The following is a 21377-nucleotide window of genomic DNA, read 5'->3' as shown; positions in this document are numbered from 1 at the left end:
GACATTGTATATGAAAGTTATGTTTTTAAGTGCTATTTTTAGAATGACTATCTGTAGTCAGCTGCTGTTTAACACTGTTACAACTGATGTGTGTTCTTACTGTAGCTTTTCTATGGGATACTTTATGATAAACTGCAACTATTTTGGCTCTCCCTCTCTTTACTACTACACTTTAAACGTGTCCCAGAACTTGTATTCAAAATCAACCCTCTACCTTCTTTGAAACCAAAACTAAAGGTAAACAAGTAATATTGCAAATTTGGAATTCAAAACACATAATGTGAAGCAACCTGAAAAAAAAAAAACAACAACAAAAAAAAAACATACGCACCCTTTTTCCATGTCTTTTCAGAAACACTGTGAGAATGAAGTGCAGCCCATAAATTTTGATGACCAAACTGCCAGTTGTCTAAGACTAGAGACATTTTTCAACCTACCATTAATACTTTAAATCTAGGAAAAGCAAGCTATGATTGCTTATAGAATTCTCATTCTTTAAATATTATATAACATTGGTACTGTATGTAACTCTACGTATAAATGAACACATTAAAACATTCAGAAAAATGAAATACACAAAATTTGAGACCACAAAATACCCATTAAATTTTCAACAAAAGACAAGAAACAGACGTCCTTTAACAGTGAAACATCTAGACATTGGCAAAAGCTGTATTCCACAATGCACTAAGCTAAAAAATAGGAAATTCCTCTGGACACTGTAACCTTCACATTTAAGCTCTTACTACATTTATTTAGAATGGATATCAAGACTGACATTCGCTGCTAACTCTATAATGAAAACTGCCAAAGCTGTGGCACAGTTGCATTTTTTAGTGTTCCACCACTGAACGATTCCCAACACAAACTGTTAACAAGACCAATGAGAACAACAGTGAAGATGGACACCACAAGCTAAAGGCACATAGCATTACATACACGGAAGTGTGACTTTAGGAGGAACATAAGTCCTTGAGCAAGTTCTTACAGTTCATGAGATGTTTCTCAAACTATCATCGGGGGGGTACAGATACATTAGAATACTGCAACAAAATGTGGGAGGCTTCAAGTAATTTCAACTGAAGGATGCATGAGTAGTTCCACAAAAAATAATGGCAAAGACAGTCCTCAAAGGAAATAAGAGGAGAAGTCATTCTGGGTTAAGTTCAACTACAGAGACACCTCTGTGGAAATAAACAGCCCCACCTTCAGTGACAGGCTGTTCCTGTTTTCTATACATGTGGGTAACCTTGGTATTTGCTTATAAAGGTGATCATTGGGAGAGTACCTCTCCTGACCCTTTATAAGTAGTTTGTCAATGACAGGTGTAAGTTTAATCACTTACCTGGAAAAGGAAGAGCTGTTAGTCAGCAAAAGGATGAAGGTCATGAGTTACCTTGTGTCTGGTCATGTCCCTCAGCTTCTCCCCTCTGTCCTGCTCCTGCTTGTGATCATGTGCAGAACTCTCCTGCTGATCCATGCACTGGTTATTGCTGTCTGCTGCCATCTGAGCAGCAAGATGGGCTGCAAAAGCTTCTGGCGGCTTTTTTTTTTCATAGACATCCACGCTAACAAAAGCATCTGTACTTCTTCCACAGTCAGTACAAACAGTTACGTCTAAAGTCAATCCATGTTATTATGACACTGATGAGCTTCTAAGTGGGTAAGCTGACAAACACTTAGATACCTGAAACTTACTGCTTCTTTGCATCAAACATAAGAATGTCCCTATCCTGTAAATTGGAATCAAGAGCCAAAGTGTACAAGCAAAAACAGAAAAAGAAAATCTAGGAGGTATGGGGTTCAAGTGCTCTCCTACCCCCAGAAAGTGACCTGCAGCATGTACCATCACTTGGTACTTGTGCCCTATTTACAGAGCGGAAGACACATAAAACAGCAATTATGCTACAGAAAACGTCTGCAGAAGTGAAAATCCCAGCTATTACCCAATGTAGATTGTGTCTTGAAATAAAATTTTCAGTTTTATAACAATAAATGCATTTTTACAAATGAGCATAATTTATGAAACAAAATGATTGGTATTTACTGTTTTATAACTCCATCTCTATACCAGACAAGCATATGCTCTTATGAAAGTAACCACCATCAGGATTTCATCCAAAATACCTTTCAATAGTCATACCTGTCTGTTCAGTTCCTGCACCTCTTGCTTCTCCTCCATTCTCAGACTCTCAAGTTCTCTCAAGGCATCCTGCAGCTCCTTGTTCTTCATCTGACTCAGTGTTTGAGCCTCTTGTGCTGCAAGCAGCTTTTGCTCCTTTTCCTCAATGTCCAGTTTCAGACTGTAAAAAAAACAGACAGTCTTAAACACACCTTCTCTAGAATAATGTTACACATTATTCCCCATTCAATCAATTCTGCTCCAGCTTAAACCTACACATATAGTCACTTTTGACAAATTATACACCAGTAGTGGCATCATAGCTTATACTTAACTACCTTTACCTCTTTCAGAATGCTTTGCTGAATACAGTGTTATTGGACATAAATGATGAGAAACAGCCATTCCTCTTATCAGCAAGAGTCCTTTACCATTACTGTACATCAGTACTGGTTAGGCAGAACCTCATTCATAATGGCACCAACCTCTTAACAAATACATCACTAAAGACGATGCTTGCAGTAAATTACTTACTACTTTCCCAGCTCCTCAGAAAATGGCACAATACAGATTATTAAACACTTGTTTTGAGGGTGAGTGTTACTCCAGCATAAATTTTTATAGGCTAAAATCATTATAAAAAAATGTACTGCATGGCCCAGAAATTGTAGCTTACTGGCTGTTTTAGCAGTTTTTCCATCTCTTTCAACTTTCTGGTTTAAAAACACGCATCTGCACTTGTTTCCCACCTTTCCTGTAACTAGTCTGGTCCAGGTACAGATTTGCTGTATCCAGGACTGTTTGTAAGTTTCTGAATCCCCCAAGCCTTTCTGTGTGGCGATTTGGAGGGAAGCCTTCTAGCATGTCAGTGGGAGTGGTAAGCACTAGGTAGCCTATCTACCACAAAAGGAGTGTTTTTTGGCCCAGAAATTGTAGTTTATTGGCCGTTTGGCCAGATTTTTTATCTCTTTCAACTTTCTGGTTTGAAAGCCCGCATTTGCACTTTTCAAGCCTTTCCTGTAACTAGTCTAGTCCAGATACAGATTTGCTGTATCCAGGACTGTATGTAAGCTTCTGAGCCCCCCCCCCCCAAGCCTTTCTGTGTTGGAGGGAAGCCTTCTAGCTTATCAGTGGAAGTGGTGAGCACTAGGTAGCCTATCTAATACAAGAGGAGTGGTTTCTGGCCCTTATTGGTTGTTTCGGCAGTTTTTCCATCTCTTTCAACTTTCTGGTTTAAAAGCCCGCATTTGCACTTGTTTCCCGCCTTTCTTGTAACTAGTCTAGTCCAGATACAGATTTGCTATATCCAGGACTGTATGTAAGCTTCTGAGTGGTGCCAAAGTCTGCACTTCAATTTTTCTCTTAGATCTACCAGTTTTCTCCACTCCTACATTTTTACTAGCTTATTAGTTTAGCACTTTACCAGACTTCATGTAGCAATTATTGTAGCACACAAAAGTGCTACCAGCACTAAACATTCTACAAGGAAACAGCTCCAGTACTACTTATTAATGCCCACCCCTCCAGGCATGTCTAAAGGTCAGTTCCCTGTGCTTTCTCCTATTAACCTGGTGAACTTGGGCATCCTGAGGCAATGTAGCAACTGCCTCATGTACACTGACAACTCTCTCCTCTTACCTCCCAACACTCAGACTTGGGAGAAATGCGCTTATATATCCAATTTGGAAGCCACGCACTCTCCAGCCAAGACCATAACAGCTGGTCAAGAGGGGAAGGTCAACACTTGCACCACACCACATGGAACACATAGTCCTCCAGAACACACACCAGCACTGCCTTCGCATAAAAACACAAACCGCACACCCACCTTTGCACAGGCTCTCAATAAAAATCTACCCAAACAGCAGAGACCTCCAAGGCAGAAATGCACTCAACCAACACAACACAAATCATGAGACACATAACTCTCCTAAGCAGTGTGCCACTCAACCAAAGGCCCTCAGGCAAAACAGCATGCCCAACACACTAGTCATAGGTGACTCGATAGTGAGGCACACTGATGTCCCACTCACTAGGATAAATAAGGGGAAAGTAACAATCAGCTGCCTGTCAGGTGCCAGAATCCGCCACATAATGCATGCACTCAGGTCCCTCAACATCAGGTACAAATATGACTCTGTCGTTGTACACGTGGGTGCGAATGACCTGAGACATACCTCCTTGGACTACATGAAAAAGATACATGGAGGAGCTTTCGGATTATGTAGCCCAGGATGGTATGACCCTAGCCCTGAGCAGCATCCTACATTACCCAAAATTATACCACAGTACATGCAGAAAATGATTGATTTCAACAATTGGCTAAGTTTCTGGAGTCATTCTAAGGAGATCCAGTATCTGTCCGCCTGGGATAACATGACTGACAGACGTCGATGTTTTGCCAGAGATGGCCTGCATCTGTCACCTCTGGGCTTCCGGATGATGGCCAAGGTTCTTGCCACTCCTATAGTGCCTTTTATAGGCGGTGTTCCAAAGACCAAATTACGACAGAAACAGCTACAAACAAATGCAATATGAGGGTCATCCTGCTCAATGCTAGAAGTCTAAATCTCAAAATACACTCACTCAAAGCACTCCTTAAAATGGAGAACATTGACATTGGTGCTGTAGAGATACCTGCTTCAAGGCAGCAGAAAGCACCCCTGCACTACCAGGCTATAACTCTCCACACCTTCCGACTCCATAACTTGGACCAAAGCTCCAAAGGCAGTGGTGTTTCCATATTTATAAAGGATGCGCACACCTCTAGACTGATAGCCCAACATAACACATCTGAGATACTTCAGGTGCAGCTAACACTGGGTATGACAGCGGTTCAGGTCATAGCCTGCTATAGGTCCCCAACCATGTCCCAAGACTCACACTCCACGTTCCTAAGCACTCTGGAGAATATTAGGGTCCAACCAAACACTCTCATACTGGGTGACTTCAACTACCCCTCCATTAACTAGGAAAACTACTAATGTACCAATATACTTGCCCAATGTTTCCTGGAATTCATTAACTCCAATGCTCTAGACCAGCTCATTCTTACCCCCACTAGAGGTAGCAACATCCTTAACCTGGTTATTACTAACATGGGCGACTGTTGCTCTACACCAATAGTCAACTCCTCCTTAGTTAGATCTGACCACAAACTAATCACCTTGGAAATCCACATCCCCCCCCCCCAAAGGTAACCACCATGAAAAACTTCTCCAAAGCTAACTTTGGGCTCCTAAAAACAGAGGTTGCAGCAGACAGTAAAGATAACCACAAGACCTTCTATAGTTATGTAAAGAATCTCCACAGCAATACCTAGATTTGCTCTGAGCTACTGCACAATGGTACCTCCTATACCGAGTCAACAGGTATTGCCAATATACTGGCTGACAGATTCAGTGCCAACTTTACCCCCCCCCCCCCACAAAGGACCAATCACAATACCAGTAGATTGCCAGGCACCCAGTATTACTGCTGCATAGGTTAAAACAGCACTGTCCAAGGCCAAGAATATAGCTTCAATGAGACCTGACAATATCCCTGGCTGTGCTCTACATGAACTACAGAGTGAACTGACACTTCACCTGTGTGCCCTGTTTAATCACAGCCTCAGCTCAGGCTTTGTCCCTACCAAATGGTGCACTGCTACAGTCATCTCTCTCCACAAAGGAGGACCGATTACAGACCCTGGGACCTATCGCCCCATTAGCCTGACGAGTCTGATATGCAAAGCTATGGCACGCATCATCATGGACCTAATAAACAAGGGTAAAGGGAATCTCCAAACTCCTGATCCTACACACTTTGGTTTTGTGAAGGGTAAATCATGCTTGCTCAACTTGGTCAACTTCTTTGAGCCAGTCACCACAGCTATGGATGAAGACAAGGTGGTTCATACAGCCTACCTTGATCTGGCGAAGGTCTTTGATACCATTCCCCACTCAGAAATCATAGAAAAACTCACTAAGCTAGGCATCAACCCCTATATCACTAGGTGAGTTGTAAACTGGCTCACAGATAGAACACACAGTGTGAAAGTAATGGACTCCAAGTCAGACTGCCGACCAGTCACGAGTGGAGCCCCACAGGGTTCGGTCCTGGGTCCTCTTCTGTTTGGTATCTACTTCTCTGAAGTCCAGGCCAAAACGAAGGGACTCTGACTGACAAAGTTTGCAGACAATTGCAAGTTGGGAGCTATTATTAACTCCCCAAGTGATGCCGACATCTTACAGAAAGGCCTCACTGAGACCAGCGACTGGTGTCAGAATTATGGCCTTAAGCTCAATGCCAAAAAATGTATCGTCATCCCCCTTGGGAAAAACCCGGTTCCCTTGAATTACCACATCGATGGTAGTCCACTGAACAAAGAAGGCGTTATTAAGAGATCTGGGAACACAGGTTGACAGCAACCTCTCTTTTGACCACCACATTGCCACTGTGGTCAGAAAGTCCTTCTATGTGGCACATCTCATTACTAAGGGTTTTGCATCCAGGAAGAAAGAGGTCATTGTCTCCCTCTACTCTTCCCTCATTAGGCCAATCATTGAGTACAATGCCCATTTGGCATATACCTCACTAGACACCTGCAAAAACTGGAGAGGCTGCAAAAGTACCTCACAAAGAAGATCCTAGGCCTTAAACACGTGTCCTATATGGAGAGACTAAAAAACTCCAACTATTCTCTGTCTCACATCACCTACTTAGTGGTGACCTCTGCTTGACATACAAAGCCATGTCTGACCCAGCTCTGTTAGAAATGCTGCATCTAAAGAAATCCCAATCCCTCCTCACCACACGCTCCAGAGACCTCAACCTCATTACCACAATCAACAGAACATGCTGTAGGGACAGGTTCATAACCCAGGGACTGCCCTTGCTATGGAATAGACTTCCCATACATGTCAAGCAGAGCACCTCACTGGCCCTCTTCAAGAGAAATCTTAATGAGTGGATGGGAAATAGAAAATTCATCCCGGTGATCACTCCAGTGGCTCTACTTGGCAGAGGCACTGGGAGCTAAGGTCTTGTGGCACGATGCCAGGGTAATCCTATGGGCTAGGCTTGTAAAGGCTCCAGGGCCATTAGTTTAGTACATATCTATGAACCTATGTGCAAATGTCTATAGACAAAGGCAACCTACAATATAGCCACTCTAAAGATAAAACATTGTAAATAAACGTGCTGCAATACTGGCAGTGGAGGATAGGTCTACTGATTAAGAAGGAACCCAAGGAATGGCTACTCTCATCCCAGGTGCTTCCTGCAAAAAAAACAACAGGTAATAACAGAGCACTGACTTAGGACAGAAAGCTGAATTCACTCAGCAAATGTTTATTTTAAAAATGGCATAGCAATTCTGACTGATAAAGGTAAAAGACAAGCGTGTTCATCAACAAACACATATCTAAAATTACAAATTCAAAAGTTTGCTGTTTCTCATGTTCAGTAGAAAGACTGATCTTTTCATACTATTTAAGCTAGTTTCACTTACAAATTAGGCACTACATTGTAATACCATCCACTTTACTAGATGTTCACATACAACAAGTATCTGCCAATAAGAAGTGAAACTAAAAAAACAATTAAAACTTTATAACAGTAGATGCTTGACTGATCACTGCTGCAGTATTACTGATAATGGGATATCCTACCAGGGATAGCCAAACATCTGGCCAAGATACCAAAACCTTGCCATCTTCCTCCCACTCCATACACCTGATATAAGACCAAAGCTGACCAAAGTTATGTGGCACATAAGGGATGTATGGGCACAAAGTACACAGAGACTTTCTTGCTCCAGAACTGAATGGCAGCAAGGCAATAAAGGAGGAGGCTTTAAAAAGCTCATATCAACTAGAAGTAGGGATAATGAAAGGATACCACCTTGGCTTAAAACAAAAAAAAACTAGAAAAGAACAGGGGGAAGGAGGATTGGGTGTAATACTGCAATAATGAAGAGTTGTACATCTGTTGTTATGGTTAAGGTTTTACACAACTGTAATAGGTCCTTCCTATGATCACTATTACAGCATTACTGACAAGTAGGGATAGTCCCAAAGCTCTCCAAGTGTCTAGGGAGGAGAAATGAGGAAATAAGCTGGATTCCAAGATACCGCAAAACAGACCTAGCAAATCCAGCTCTAGACAAAGTACCAATTGTATACTGTTTGGTAAAACTTTGTACAAAAGACCAAGTAGTAGCTTTGAAAATAGATGTGGAATGTACATCTCTGAAAAGCACCAGAAGAAGCTACAGCTCTGGTCCAATACACTTTAATCAAACCTGGGAGCTCCTTACCATAGAGGACACAGCATAAAAAAAATAAAAAAATGGCAGAAGAGATCCATTTGGAGATTGTTTGAATAGTATAACCCAATTTCTTATTCTGAAAGGAAATGAAGAGCTGGTCTGATTTTATAACACACACTATCTTACCAAGATAAAATCTCAGTTGCCTGTGCAAAATCTAAAGATTGCAAGATTCTGTCTGCCGTTTTGAGTGGAGGGAAAGAAAGTACAGAGATTGAGTGTCTGATTCAAAGACAACCCCTTGATCACCTTAGGCCTGAAGGATGGATTAACATTAAAGTCTGCAGTTCTGAAACATTTTTTCAGAGGTAAGCGCCACTAGCAGAATTGTCTTCCAAGTTAAGGAAGCAGGTCCAAAAGGAAGCAAAGTCAGCTTCTATAAAACACTCAGATCCCAAGGAGAAGGGATGCTTTTCCTAGGGGGTCCAATATAGGGGACGCCTTTCAAACAGTTTGACTTCTAAACATGTAGAGAAAGGCAGATCAGAAGGCAGGCAGAAACAGCTGACAAATGTGCTTCAATGGAAGAATATGCCAGCCCTGAACACAGCAGCTCACACAAGTAAAAGAGACTGATGGGCTTGATAAGGCTCCTGATTCTCCTTGCATCACCATACGGAAAAATCTCTTCCTTGCAGCAGGTTTCTTTTTTTTAACAACTTTACTGAATTATCACTAAAGATATAGGAAAACATACGCATATATATAAAAAAAAAAGCCATATTAACATATTCCTAGTTGCAAACATTACACACTACATGTATTCTTTTGCATACTTATCATAAATCCAACATTACATAAAGAGATCAATTCCTACCTTCCATTAAACCTCACTCCTCCTCCAAAACATTATTTTGCATGTACTGTTCCCACAATTTCTATTTTATTTCTATGTAATATTTGGTCCATCTTTTATCTCTCTTACAATATTCAATACTTCCAATACTGCTGGGTTTCCTAGTTATCTCCTTCTGTCTCATCACACCTCCAACATTTGCCATCTACCTCAGGAAAACATCTTTGGCATTTGCTTGGGGTAGAAAAATACATATGCAAACATTTCCAAGCAAATTCTAAATCTTCAATACTTTGTTGCATACCTGAGAAACATATATATGTCCTCCCATTACTTTTTTTGTGAATTGCTTATGCAATCTCTTTTCACCATCTTTTCTATTTTCCTCTGATTTATTCCTATAAAGTGCAGTATTTTATATGTCCCAATAATTAACTCTTTTTTAACAGCAGCTTCTGTTCTAGATTCAATTAAAAACTCTACCACAGCAGGTCTTTCACTTAAGAATCCCCTGTCCTGATCTCTTTGTCTATACTCTGACATCAATCCCTTTTAGGAAAGGCAGTCTGTAGCCTGCAGTCCAACAGTCTTCTTGGCTTCTTCCCACTCTATTACCTTTTCCCTTTCTAGTTATTTGTTCTCAAAAATTGGCTCCTTTGCCAGTCTTCTCTGGTAAATCTGAGGTCCCTCATATACCTCTTGCGTATTCTCTGTATCTCTAACAGCAGGCATCCCCATCAGCAGAATCTCCTCCCTCCATTACTGAATTGGCTTAGTTCTTATAATACTTTCTGCTATTTCATGAAAACATTCTGCATGACTTTTGTTATTCTCCTTAAGGATCTGCATGGAAAACACCACTTTCTCGTTATTTCTTGAAGCCCCCCCCCCTGCTTCATCATCATCAGTCCTTTCCACTTTAAATTATAGTTCACTGCTTGTGTTACGTACATGAGTCTTAACTGTGTAGCTCTAAAATATCCCTTCAAATCAGGTAATCTTAAACTACCTTGTTCTACTGGAAAGATCAAGTATACAACTTTTCATCTAGTTGATAAAAAATATGCCTGGACTGTATAAAAACTAAAGGGACTAAACCATTTTCACCACTTTTAACTTGCTACTCGTATCCAAAAACAAGAGATCCCACTTTCTCAGTGTTTGCATTATCTTTTATTTAGTCTCTTTCCACATATTCTTTTCTGTCATAACTGAATCCTTTTTAATCCATACTCTTAACCTCATAGCAGTTTTCTTAGTTTCTCGGTTAATTTCTCCAAGTCTTTTGGGTATCTAATACCATAATGGGAATGGATCCTATTCCTAAGTTAAAGTATGATTAAAGCTCATGAAATTAGTACTGTTTCAATCTTTGATGTTAGCCAGCCAAAAATACTCTTTGTAGCACCAGCAACATACCCAGAAAAGACTCCTTCTGTAATTCATACAGAGTTGTATGCATTGGTAACGTATCTAAATATGACTACAAATTCTTTTTATGAGAACCATTGCTCCGTCTACTACTGGAATGGTTTGGGTATCCTTTTCCACACTGCCCTTGTTTCTGCCTGCAAATCCTGGCATTTTATGACTTTCTGTCTCTCTGTATGTAAGATACTGCAGTCATTGGGTGTAGCAATTTCAGTGATCAATGCTACTTCTGTCTTCTTTTCCTGGACTACAACATCTGGTCTTCTCGCATCTATTTTTTAACTGTTGGTAATGGGTGATCCCATGTGGTATAAACTTTACTATTTTCTATAATGCTTTGTGGCTCATATTTCCAATGCTTCTCAGCTACTTCAGTATTGCAATGTTTGCACAATCTCCAGTGCAACAGTCTTCCCACGTCATTATGCCTTTCAGTATACAGGCCCTCTGGCATTAGTGTATCACAGCCAGAAACAAGATGTGTGACGGTTACCAATTCTGTTTTACAAAACCTGCATTTTGTCTGTTTCTCTGACATGTTCAATGGACTTTGTAAACCAGCATGTACATAGTTTACTACCCAGGGCCACCAATATTAACATGTCATCTTTTGATTTAACTTCACCTCTCCTTAACCATTATTGCATCACATTCTGTCACATTCTGACCAATGTGAGATTGTTCCAGGAGTTTTTTTGTACTTGCAACAACATGCCTTTTCCATATTTCTTGCCTTCTCATCTGATCCTTCATCTTATATTCTTTCTTTTGTTTTTTTGGCACATTCAGTGTCTGCTTCTGGTTTGATTTCCGTTCCCTGCTTCTGCCAAACTACGCAAGGAAGTCATCTTAGACTTGTTCTCCTCATGTTTTAAAATTTTCACTATTTTTGGATCTTGTGAGGTCAGCAAATAAGTATGCAGTCTTAAGACTGTAAATCTAAACATGTAATCAATTTCAAGGAGGCTCATACCTCCTTCAAAATGGGGAACATATAATCTTGGTATACAATGATTTTTATTAAACATTTGATAAGCGTGAAGCATTTTTTTGTTTTCCTGTACAACTGATCCAATACGTTTTGGGAACAGTCAATCACCCCAAAACTGTAAGTTAGAACAGGAACAGCAAATTGCTTTATAGCTTGGACCTTGTTCCTACACATCAGGGCTGTTTGCAGAATTAATTTTAGTCTTCTAAAACATTCTTTACTAAGTTTTATTCGCATTTACTCGTGTTTTATTGCCACCCCTTCATAAATTCAAAAATATTATACACTCCCTCCTGTTCAAGTTCCTTTATACCACATTCCTGTCCCAAACTGTTGTTTTCCTGCTTTAAAGGTTGCTTTTGCACATTTATCACCAAATGACATTCTTATATCACCTGAGAAAGTTCTGACCACTTGCAGTTATGCTTTCAGTTTCTCATCTGATGAACTACACAGTTTTAAATCAACCACAAAACGAAAATGAGAAGTCTTTACACTTTGTTGTTTTCTGACAGCCAACTTGTAACCATGACCTAATCTTTTTAATCCATACTCCTAACCTTGTAGCAGATTTCTTAGTATCCTGTAATACCTGTTGTATGTCCTGAAAGAACAGGTGTCTGAAAGGAATTAAAATATGGTCACCCATAGAGTCACACAGATTCTAGAGGTTTGGATTAATTAGAGAGCCCTTTTGCTGTGTGAGCATGTCCATTCTGTGAGTTTAACTTGTGATGACTCTCCTGCGCCAGATGGAATACAAAGGAGAATCAATTTTGTGTGGGCCAGAAGGAAGTCACCTTAAAGATTTTTGGCTTGTAAGACCCTTGGGAGTTAGAGGTAGAGGAAATAATGCATACAGGAATCTCCCCTTCTAAGAAACAGTCATGGTGACCATTTTGCAAGCTTCCTGGCATGGAATTCTACAAAAAAAGCCTGAAATGACAGTTACGATTAGAAGCAAAGCGATTTGATATGTTAAAAGTGATGCATAACGTTTGCAGCTACAGTTGTGTCGCACAGTTTGAAATATATAATGTTTGCAACAGAGACTGTGTCACTATGGTTTATTGTCATTTATACAAATGTAGCATGGCCTATGTCCCTATGTCATACATGATAATTTAATAAAGATATTTCTTGTTTGAAAAAAAAAAAAGAAGCAAAGAGATCTATCTGAGAAATACCCACTGATAAACAGAGGTCTTCCTGAAAATTCTTGGTCTTGAAAAGCCGGAGAAACCAGAAAGCACACTCCGGGATTGAGTGATAGCTGACTTGATTCACCAACGAAGCTCCCTTTTGATGAATGGCAAGAGAGGAACTGGGAAGCTCAGAGGATGGTATTGCTGTGCCCATATAGATATGAGATAGCACTGAATCTTTCTTGTAAGCAGTTTTGCCCAAGGAATCATTAGAATCGTGGAGTCTACAAACCGTACTGCTCTAAATATTTCTCATGCTGCAGTCACATCTGGAGGAAGAAGAGATGAGAAGTATTATTTGAGGAATAACCCTTTGTTCTGAGGTACTATTGGCATAGAGTTGAATCTGAAACACAGAAACAACAGATCCTGGGAGGGAACCAGAATTAATTTATTTGATGATTAAGGTGAATACCCCACACATGAAGCAGGTTTTTTGTAAAGTGGAGGTCCAGAAAACACATTTTGCTCGTATGGGTCTAAATGAGCAGGTCGTCTAAGTATGGGAAAATCTGCATCCCCAGGAAGCCGCAGAATGTAATAAATGGAGCTAGGCATGTTGTGAAAACCCTTGGTGAATTAGAAGGTACAAAAGGCAAAGTACACAACTGAAAGTGATACTCCAGAACAGAGTACCTTAAAAAACTTCCTGCAATCTGAATGGACTGGAATATGAAGATATTTATCCTTTACATCCAAGGTTACTAAAAAGGTTTGAGGAAGGAGCACAAAGCACAGAGCAAGCACTTTTAATTTCAAACTCTCAGGCAGAAGTTGAGAAGTGGTAAATCCAGAATGGGTTTCCTTTTCCCTATTTCTTTGGAATCAGGAAAAGCCTTGAACAGAACCCTGTCCCTTCTGATGAGGGGAGACTTAATTCTATTATGCCTTGGAGAAACATCTCATGTAGGACTGGAAGGATCAGATGGAATTGGTTTCAAGGAACCAAAGGAATGCCTGACCTGTCAGGAAGAAAGACAGGGCATCTTGCAACTACTCATAATTACTGGAAAAAAAACCAGTGATCTTTGGTGATAGATTCCCAAACTGAAAACGACAAGGAAAGTCTCTTGGACCAAGGTGTAAAGGGTAGACTGAAGTGGGGAATGGGAAGATAGTCACACGGACGCTAGTTTGACAAGAAATGGGGGTTTATAGCCCTTAATTTCCTGTTTTGATTTGTCTTCAGATATCTTTTTTGAATATCTTTTAACTGCTTGACAGGCTTTTTGGTCTATATGAAAAAAAGGACCAGCTAAAGAAGAGTAGTTTTTTTTTTAAACCACAGAATATGAGAGAGGAATATTTACTTAAATCCTACATTATCTTGTGTCTTTCCTAACGGTAACTGAAAATGTCAGCAGCAACAGGTCCAAAGAGAGCAGATCTATCCAGACGTGTGTCTAACAATTTTGATTTAATACCAACAGGAAGAGACTGGAGACTAAGCCAAGAAAATCACCTCAAAACAGTACCAGTAGCAGCTGTTCTGGAAGAGGCATCAGCTGTACGTAGTAGAATGCATACTACCTGGGAAGCAGAATTCAGTAAAGAAACAGCACAAGGCTTGCAGACTGAGGCATGTCACGCAAATTTTACAAAGGCCCCGCAAAAAAAGAAAAGAGAAAGATGGTTATGTGTGTCTCATAACTGTAAGCACAAAAGGCCAAAGAAGAGAAGGTGCAAACCTTTTTCATATACCTGTCAACTGCCCTATATCTTCATCATTAGACAGGGCATTAAAAGAAGGCAGTAGCTTAGGACAGGCTTATCAGATTCCAATGAGAAGACTGCAGGGTCAAACAATATTTTTTACACAAATAATGTGGGAATCAAGAACTTTATAATATTTGTCAGGATTCTTGGGGCAGGAAGTTGGGATTCAGGATACATAGTAGCCATGGCAAAAGTATCTAGCAAAGCCATGAGGAAAGAATAATTGTGTAAAATCTTACCACAACCACAGACGTCCTTCTCCTCTATATGCTGTGGTATTCATCACATAAGGGAGTCTGCCTCCGGCTGACTCATACGTCTGGCCAGCATCCAAAAGCTTTCATGCTACTGCGAGGTAAGTGCTACACAGCAACACATTACACATAGGCTGGCCATAAAGAGAGGTCATGTATAAAGCAGACATCAGCATGCACCTACCTCAGAACTGTATGCTGCCCAGCACCAGCCTGAGATTCTGGTTGGGAAGCATATCAGCAGGAAAACTAGGCAAGCATCAGAGGGAAGGCAGGGTGGGGAATGCAATACGGCAGCATATAGAAGAGAAAGGCATCTATGGTTATGGTAAGATTTTACACAACTATTCTATGTCCTTCTATTCATATGCTGCAGTATTCATCACATAAGGGAGAATGCCAAAGCTCAAGCTTGGGACAGGTTGGGAGGAGGAATGGCAGATGCTTAAACAATAAATCCATGTAGGATTGCTCTTGCAAACCCAGCTCTGGACTTAAGAGATGGTGTCAAGCTTATAGTGCTTTGTGAAAGCATGGACAGAGGACCATGTAGCTGTCTCCAGAATAGAACCAATGTCGAAACCTTTAAAAAATGCTCCGAGGAGGACATTGCTCTGGTGGAGTGAGCCTTCACTGGGGAAGTGAGTGTTTTTCCATTTGACAAATAACAAGGAAATGACTTTACAAATCCAGTTGGAAATAGTTTGCTTGGAAATTGACTTACCCAGAGCTCTTGGGTGGTAACAGACAAACAGGCAGTCTGATTTGCGAATATACTTGGTCTTGTCAAGGTAGTATCTGAGTTGTCTGTACACATCAAAGGTGTGCAAGATTATCTCTCTGGGACATTGGGGTGAAGGAAAAAAAAGTAGGAAGGTTAATGGACTGATTTAATGATAACTCATTCACCACTTTAGGCATAAAGGTAGGGTTTGTACTCAGGAAAACCCTATCTCTATGGAAGACAGTGAATGGGGGAATAAACATCAAGGCTTGTAACTCTCAAACCTTTCTAGCAGAGGTAATTGCCACTAACAAGACAGGTTTTGGAAGTACAATGTTGCAGGGAAGAGGAGCTTTCTGGTTCAAAGGGTGCCAGTGTAAGCTTCTCCAGCACAAAACTGAGATTCCAAAGAGGGGGTATTGGTTTTCTTGGAGGTCTGATATGAAGGACGCCTTTAAGGAACAGCTTTACCTTTAACCTAGAGGCCAAATGTGGAGTCAAAGACAGACAAGAAGAGATGACTGAAAGGTGAGCCTTCCCTGAAGAAAAGGACAACCCAGCCTTCATCAATTCACAAAGATAGGACAAAACCACCGGGACATCAACTGACAGAGGTTGCATGTCCTTTTTATAACAACATATGGAAAACCTTTTCCATGTGAAAATGTAGGATTTCTTAGTTCCGGGTTTTCTGGCCTCCTGCAGAACTTTTAGCACATTGTCATAAAAAAGGTGGCTGTAAGGGATTAAAACCCTATCACCCTCAATGTCAGATTCACAGCTGACAAATGTGGATGTACTAGGGTTCCCTTGTCCTGGGTGAGTAAATCCATCCTGTGGGGTAACTTATGGTGACTGTCCCTGGCTAGGTGCATGAGAAGGGGGGAACCAGTGCTGCCTTGACCAAAAGGGGAGTCATCAGCAAGATTTTTGGTTGATCCTGAATCTTCAGTAGGACCTTCTGTAACAGAGGCAAGGGGGGGGATGCATACAGAAACATCCCCTTCCAGGAGAAAGACAGAGCATCCACCTTCCACACCAGGGGATGCAGGACCCTGGCACAACATTTTGGAAGTAATCTGTTCATGGGGGAGGCAAATATATCTATCTGCGGTGTACTCCCATGATAAATTAGGTCCATAAACACATCCCTGTGCAATATCCACTCGTGGGATTGCATCATGGACCTGCTTAAAGAATCTGCCACTGTGTTCTGGGCTGAGGGGAGATAAACTGCCTGCATGGAAATTTGACTCTGTAAGGCTAATTCCCAAGCAAGTAGGGATAGTCTGCATAGAATGTAGGACTTCATTCCTCCCTGCTTGTTGATGTACCAAAGAGCTGTGGTATTGTAAGTGAACCAACTCAGCACTCCTGGAGCAAGGTTGTGCCTGAAAAGTTGTAGTGCCAGAATCAAAGCCCTCATCTCCTTCACAATGATATGTCCATTGGCCTGCAAGGAAGACCAAACATCTCTGACTTGACAGGCTTGGAGAGTTGTACCCCAACCTGTGCCTGAAGCGTCTGTGAATAACTCTTGGGAAGGAAGGGGTGGTTGCAGTGATAGGCCTGGGTTTCAGTTTACCTGGAAGATTCACCATTCTAGTTCCCTTTTTAAACAAGGCAGGAGTGGAATCAGAAACTCTAAGGGGTGTAAGTGTTGTTTCCACACTGTTCTTAGGTACCACTGCAACCTCCTCAAGTGTCATCCCGAGAAGGGTATCATGGAGATAGTGAATGTCATGTACCTTAAGACAAAGAAAATCCCTGGCTGTTAAGAACTGCAGGAGAAGAATGTTCTGAAAGTAGGAAGTCGGGAACAAAACTTTCTCTCCTAGAAGAGAGGCTAGCATTTGGTCTGTTTGTATGTGATGCTGTGAAGGGATGAGGGAAGATTTCTGGAAATGTATAGTGAACCCTAGACTCTATAGAAGGGCAATAGTGAAGGAAAGGTTTTCTCGAAGAAGCTTTGGGGACTAAGCCTGAATCAGAAGGTCATCTAGGTAAGAGAAAATTTTAATTTCCTGTGTTCTGCAGAAAGCTATAACACTTTGTGAAGACCTTTGATGCCATAGAAAGACCAAAGGGCATAGCATAAAACTGAAAATGCCAGGAAGCCACAAAAAATGTAAAAACTTCCTGAACTTTGGGTGGCTGGGAATGTGAAGGTAGGCATCTTTTATATCCAGAGACACCACAAACTGCGGTGGGAGAATGAGGGGTAGGAGAGAAAGTAGAGTCAGCATACGTAATGAAGGGACTTTGAGAAAGGTATTTAAATGGGAAAGGTCCAGAATGGGTTTCCAGAGACTATCCTTCCTGGGGACCAGAAACATCCTGGAGTAAACCCTCGTCCCTTGTTGGGAAGTTGGAACTTCTTTGTTAGTTCCCTGAGAAATCAGGTCCATGATGACCTGAGGAAAGAAACTCAACTGGTCGTTGGGGGCTTGGTGGAATTCCTCTGAATGAGAGGAATTTTCCCAAACCATAAAATATCCTGTTTTGATAATAGACTGTACCCAAGAGTCCTGAGTAATCAGCTTGCAAGTAGCAAAGGACTGACTGAGGAGATGGAACAAGGAGGTGGATGGCCCTGGGGGCTGATAGTCACAGACTACCTGGCTTGGGATGGGACTGAAAGGAGTGTTTAGAGACAGGGGTAGAAGAAGCAGATTTAGAAGAAGCTGGCTTTCTAGGTCCCTTCTCTTACTCTTAGATGAAGAAGAAAACAGAGAAGGTTCCCTAATAAAACCAGTTTTTACTGGATAATTTATTTGGAACCTTGGGACAGGGGAAACAGGAAGATGTTTAAGATCTTGTAACTCCTTTGCTTTCTCCTGAAGAGACTCAAAGGGCTCTGCTGCTGAGCTCCCAAACAAGACTTTGTTATCCAAAGGTGCACCAGCAATTCGGCCTTGAAATCTTCAGGCAAAGGCTGAAGCCTAAGCCAAGAATATCTTCTCAGAATAGACCCAGAGGCAGCTGCCCTAGCAGAGGCGTCGGCAGCATCATAACTGCACTTGATGGAGTGCCACATCACTTGTGGAGTAGAATTAAGAAAAGCTGCTAATTTTGATTTTGCTGGGAATCCAGAATGTCTGCCAAAGTTTTCACTGCATCCACCAGAAGGGCCAGGGAGTACTTTGCCATGTGAGTCTGACAGTTTATTGCATGAAAGGCCAAAATAGCTGAAGTACAGACCTACCTGCCCAACCATTCCATGACTGTACTTTCCTTATCAGAGGGTAACAAGGAAGTGGATGGTAGAAGTTTTAAAGCCTTATCCATAGATACAGAAATTGTAGCTGGATCAGCAGCAGGAGCCTTGAACAGGAGTCTGGAGTCCTCAGGAACTTTATAAAACCTGTCAAGATGCTTGGCGGCAGGAGGCTGAGAGTCTCGACATTTGGAGGCAGTTGAGTAAACATCCAGAAAGGCAGGCAGAACTAGAGGGATAGCAGAAGGAGAAGGGGAATACATCTGCAAGAGTTCATAATACCTCTTCTGAATCTTCGAGACCTGGAAGCAGTCCCATTTAAAAAAATTCTTTCATCTTAAAAATAGCCCCTCCACAGGATATGTCCTCACCAGGGAAATCTGTACCATTAGTATCCTCCTCTGGGGAGGCATACCCTAAGGGACAGGCCAAATGAGTGAAGCAGGCTAGCGACTTCTCTCCTGAAGAATCCTCCTCCTCTGAGGAAGTGGCCACAGTTGTCCTTTTAAAGGATGTGGGAGGAGAAAAGGGATACAGGGGACAAGAATAAGGGGGAGGGGTGGCAAAGGGCCATAAAGGCATTGAAGAGACTCAGAAAAAAGACTTCCCATTCAGGGGCCTGCTGAGAGGTAGTAGAAGACACGTTTAGTCTTGGCCTTTTTCTTTTTACGGGCTACCATGCGATGGAATTTGGATGGACCGGATGTCGGCTTACATTTGATGATATCTGACAGTACATTTTCATGCACCGTGATCTGTGTGATGCCACAAGGGCCCTTGGATATAACGAGCCTGGGTTCCGCCTTGTCTCCCTGATCGGATCCCTGCCCTTCCCTCACACACATGCCAGCGGACTCCTTCGGGGCTTCCACTGTGGTACCCACCGAAGGTACATCCACTACCTCCGGCATGGTCTCCAGGCCTACACCAGTCTCGGAAGCAACGACCAGAAGAGAGGGTACAGTTGAAGGTTCAGGCCATGATTGTTTGACCTTCTTCAATGCAGGCTCATCCGAATGGCCTAATGTCAAATCCATTTCATGTGCTAAATGTTTGAGTCTCTGGTTTTCTAAATATAGCTTAAGAGAAGCTAGCCAACTCCTGAGGGTCTTAGGGACAAAGGATTTACAAGTAGGGGACTTGGTGTGGTCATGGTCTGGGCCTAAGGAAAAAGAGACAAATATGCCTTCCACACTGAGACTTGCCCTTCCTAGCTGACATGAACACAACAAACAAGCAGCAGCAAAATATTTTTAATAAGGAAAAACCCCAATGGGGACTTATCTAAAACTCAAACACAGCAGATCTGGCAAGCAAACATCTGGAGCAGACAATTAGACAGGTGGTATAAATGTTCTGAAGTAGATGCATGCTGACGTCCACTTTATTCCTGATGTCTCTTTATGACCAACATACATGTAATGTTCTGTGGCGTAACATGCACCTCTCGCAGTAGTATGAAGGCTTTTGGATACTGGCCAGACATATGAGTCAGCCGGAGGACTCCCTTATGTGATGAATACTGCAGCATATGAATAGAAGGCATCAGAGGGATGGCAAAAGGTTTTGGAACCCTATGCACATTAAGTCATAATATAATTTTTTTCATGTCTAACACTTGTCTACCTTCCCACTGAAAATTCTGCATCATCTTCAGTACAGTACTTCCTAAAAAGTTCCTGTAAGGGGAATTTGGGGACATAGTGTACTCTTCTTCAGATTCATGCCCTGCAGGGACATGAATCGGAGAAGACTATACTAAGGAATCCCTGTTAGACTCCTCCTCTAGAGAAGTATATCTGTATCACTTATGAGGAAGCAAATGGAAAAAGGTGGGCGGGAAGGACAGAGAACTGGGGAGGCTTAAGAGAAACTAAGGCTTTAAACAGCCCTTCAGAAAACTCATACCACTTCTTCTGAGGGTCCATCATGGCAGAGGAGGAAGAGAGGTATGCTTAGTCTTCTACCTTTTCAAGGAGGGAAAAGGTGCTTGCAAAAAAGAAAGGAGGTTCTGACCCCTGACATTCCTCAATGAGAGAATCCAGTACTTCCTCTCTAACAAGAATCTGAGAAATGCCACTGAGTACCTCTGAAATAATTAGCCTTGGTTCCCCCTTCATGGCAGTAGCAGCCACCTGATCAGATGGGGTGGATGTGCCAAGGGACAATGCTGTTTAAGACATCAAGCAGGGTCTTAACAGGGGGAGCATCCAAAGCAACTTAGATAGTTCAGGGACTCATCAGGAGAAAACAGAGATGTGTGGGGTCCAAACAAACAATGAAAGCATCAGATTTAGTCTTCTTAAGCGTGTTCCTTGAGTTGATTTAGTATGTCTGGGCAGGAAGTATAGGACCCACTTAAACACAAACAAGCTCTTTAAGCCTCTGATTTTCTAAGTATATGTTAAGAACGAACAACTAGCTTCTAAAGGTCTTAGAAATAAATGAATGGCAAACAGAACAACTCCTGCAGCAGTGACCACCTTCTAGCCAAAAAATGTCACTTAGTAGGTATTTGCTTCACACAACCACACTTTCCTTCTTAGCTAACATGAAAATAATTTAATTTTAATCAAGAGGGGAGAGAAAGAGGAAGTTTTCCCAACAA

The 21377-nt window shown here is 41.6% G+C and overlaps 1 protein-coding gene across 1 annotated transcript in view; it reads right to left on the bottom strand.

The window, feature by feature from the left end:
• Window positions 1-1363: 1363 nt before the first annotated feature.
• LOC122808203 (hyaluronan mediated motility receptor-like) overlaps window positions 1364-21377 on the bottom strand; it is a 240742-nt gene continuing 220728 nt past the window's right edge. The window contains exons 7-9 of the mRNA XM_044079172.1: window positions 2144-2303; window positions 1699-1733; window positions 1364-1589 (exon numbers count right to left, since the gene is read on the bottom strand). Of these exons, the coding sequence (XP_043935107.1) occupies window positions 1364-1589; window positions 1699-1733; window positions 2144-2303 (421 nt within the window). The remainder of the gene's footprint in view (window positions 1590-1698; window positions 1734-2143; window positions 2304-21377) is intronic.

This window comes from Protopterus annectens, chromosome 8.part0, assembly GCF_019279795.1.
Source record: "Protopterus annectens isolate FY-2018-M chromosome 8.part0, PAN1.0, whole genome shotgun sequence".
In the NCBI taxonomy this organism is placed as follows: Eukaryota; Metazoa; Chordata; order Ceratodontiformes; family Protopteridae; genus Protopterus; species Protopterus annectens.
The sequence above is the reverse complement of the archived record's forward strand: the minus strand, read 5'-3'. Positions and strand labels throughout refer to the sequence as shown.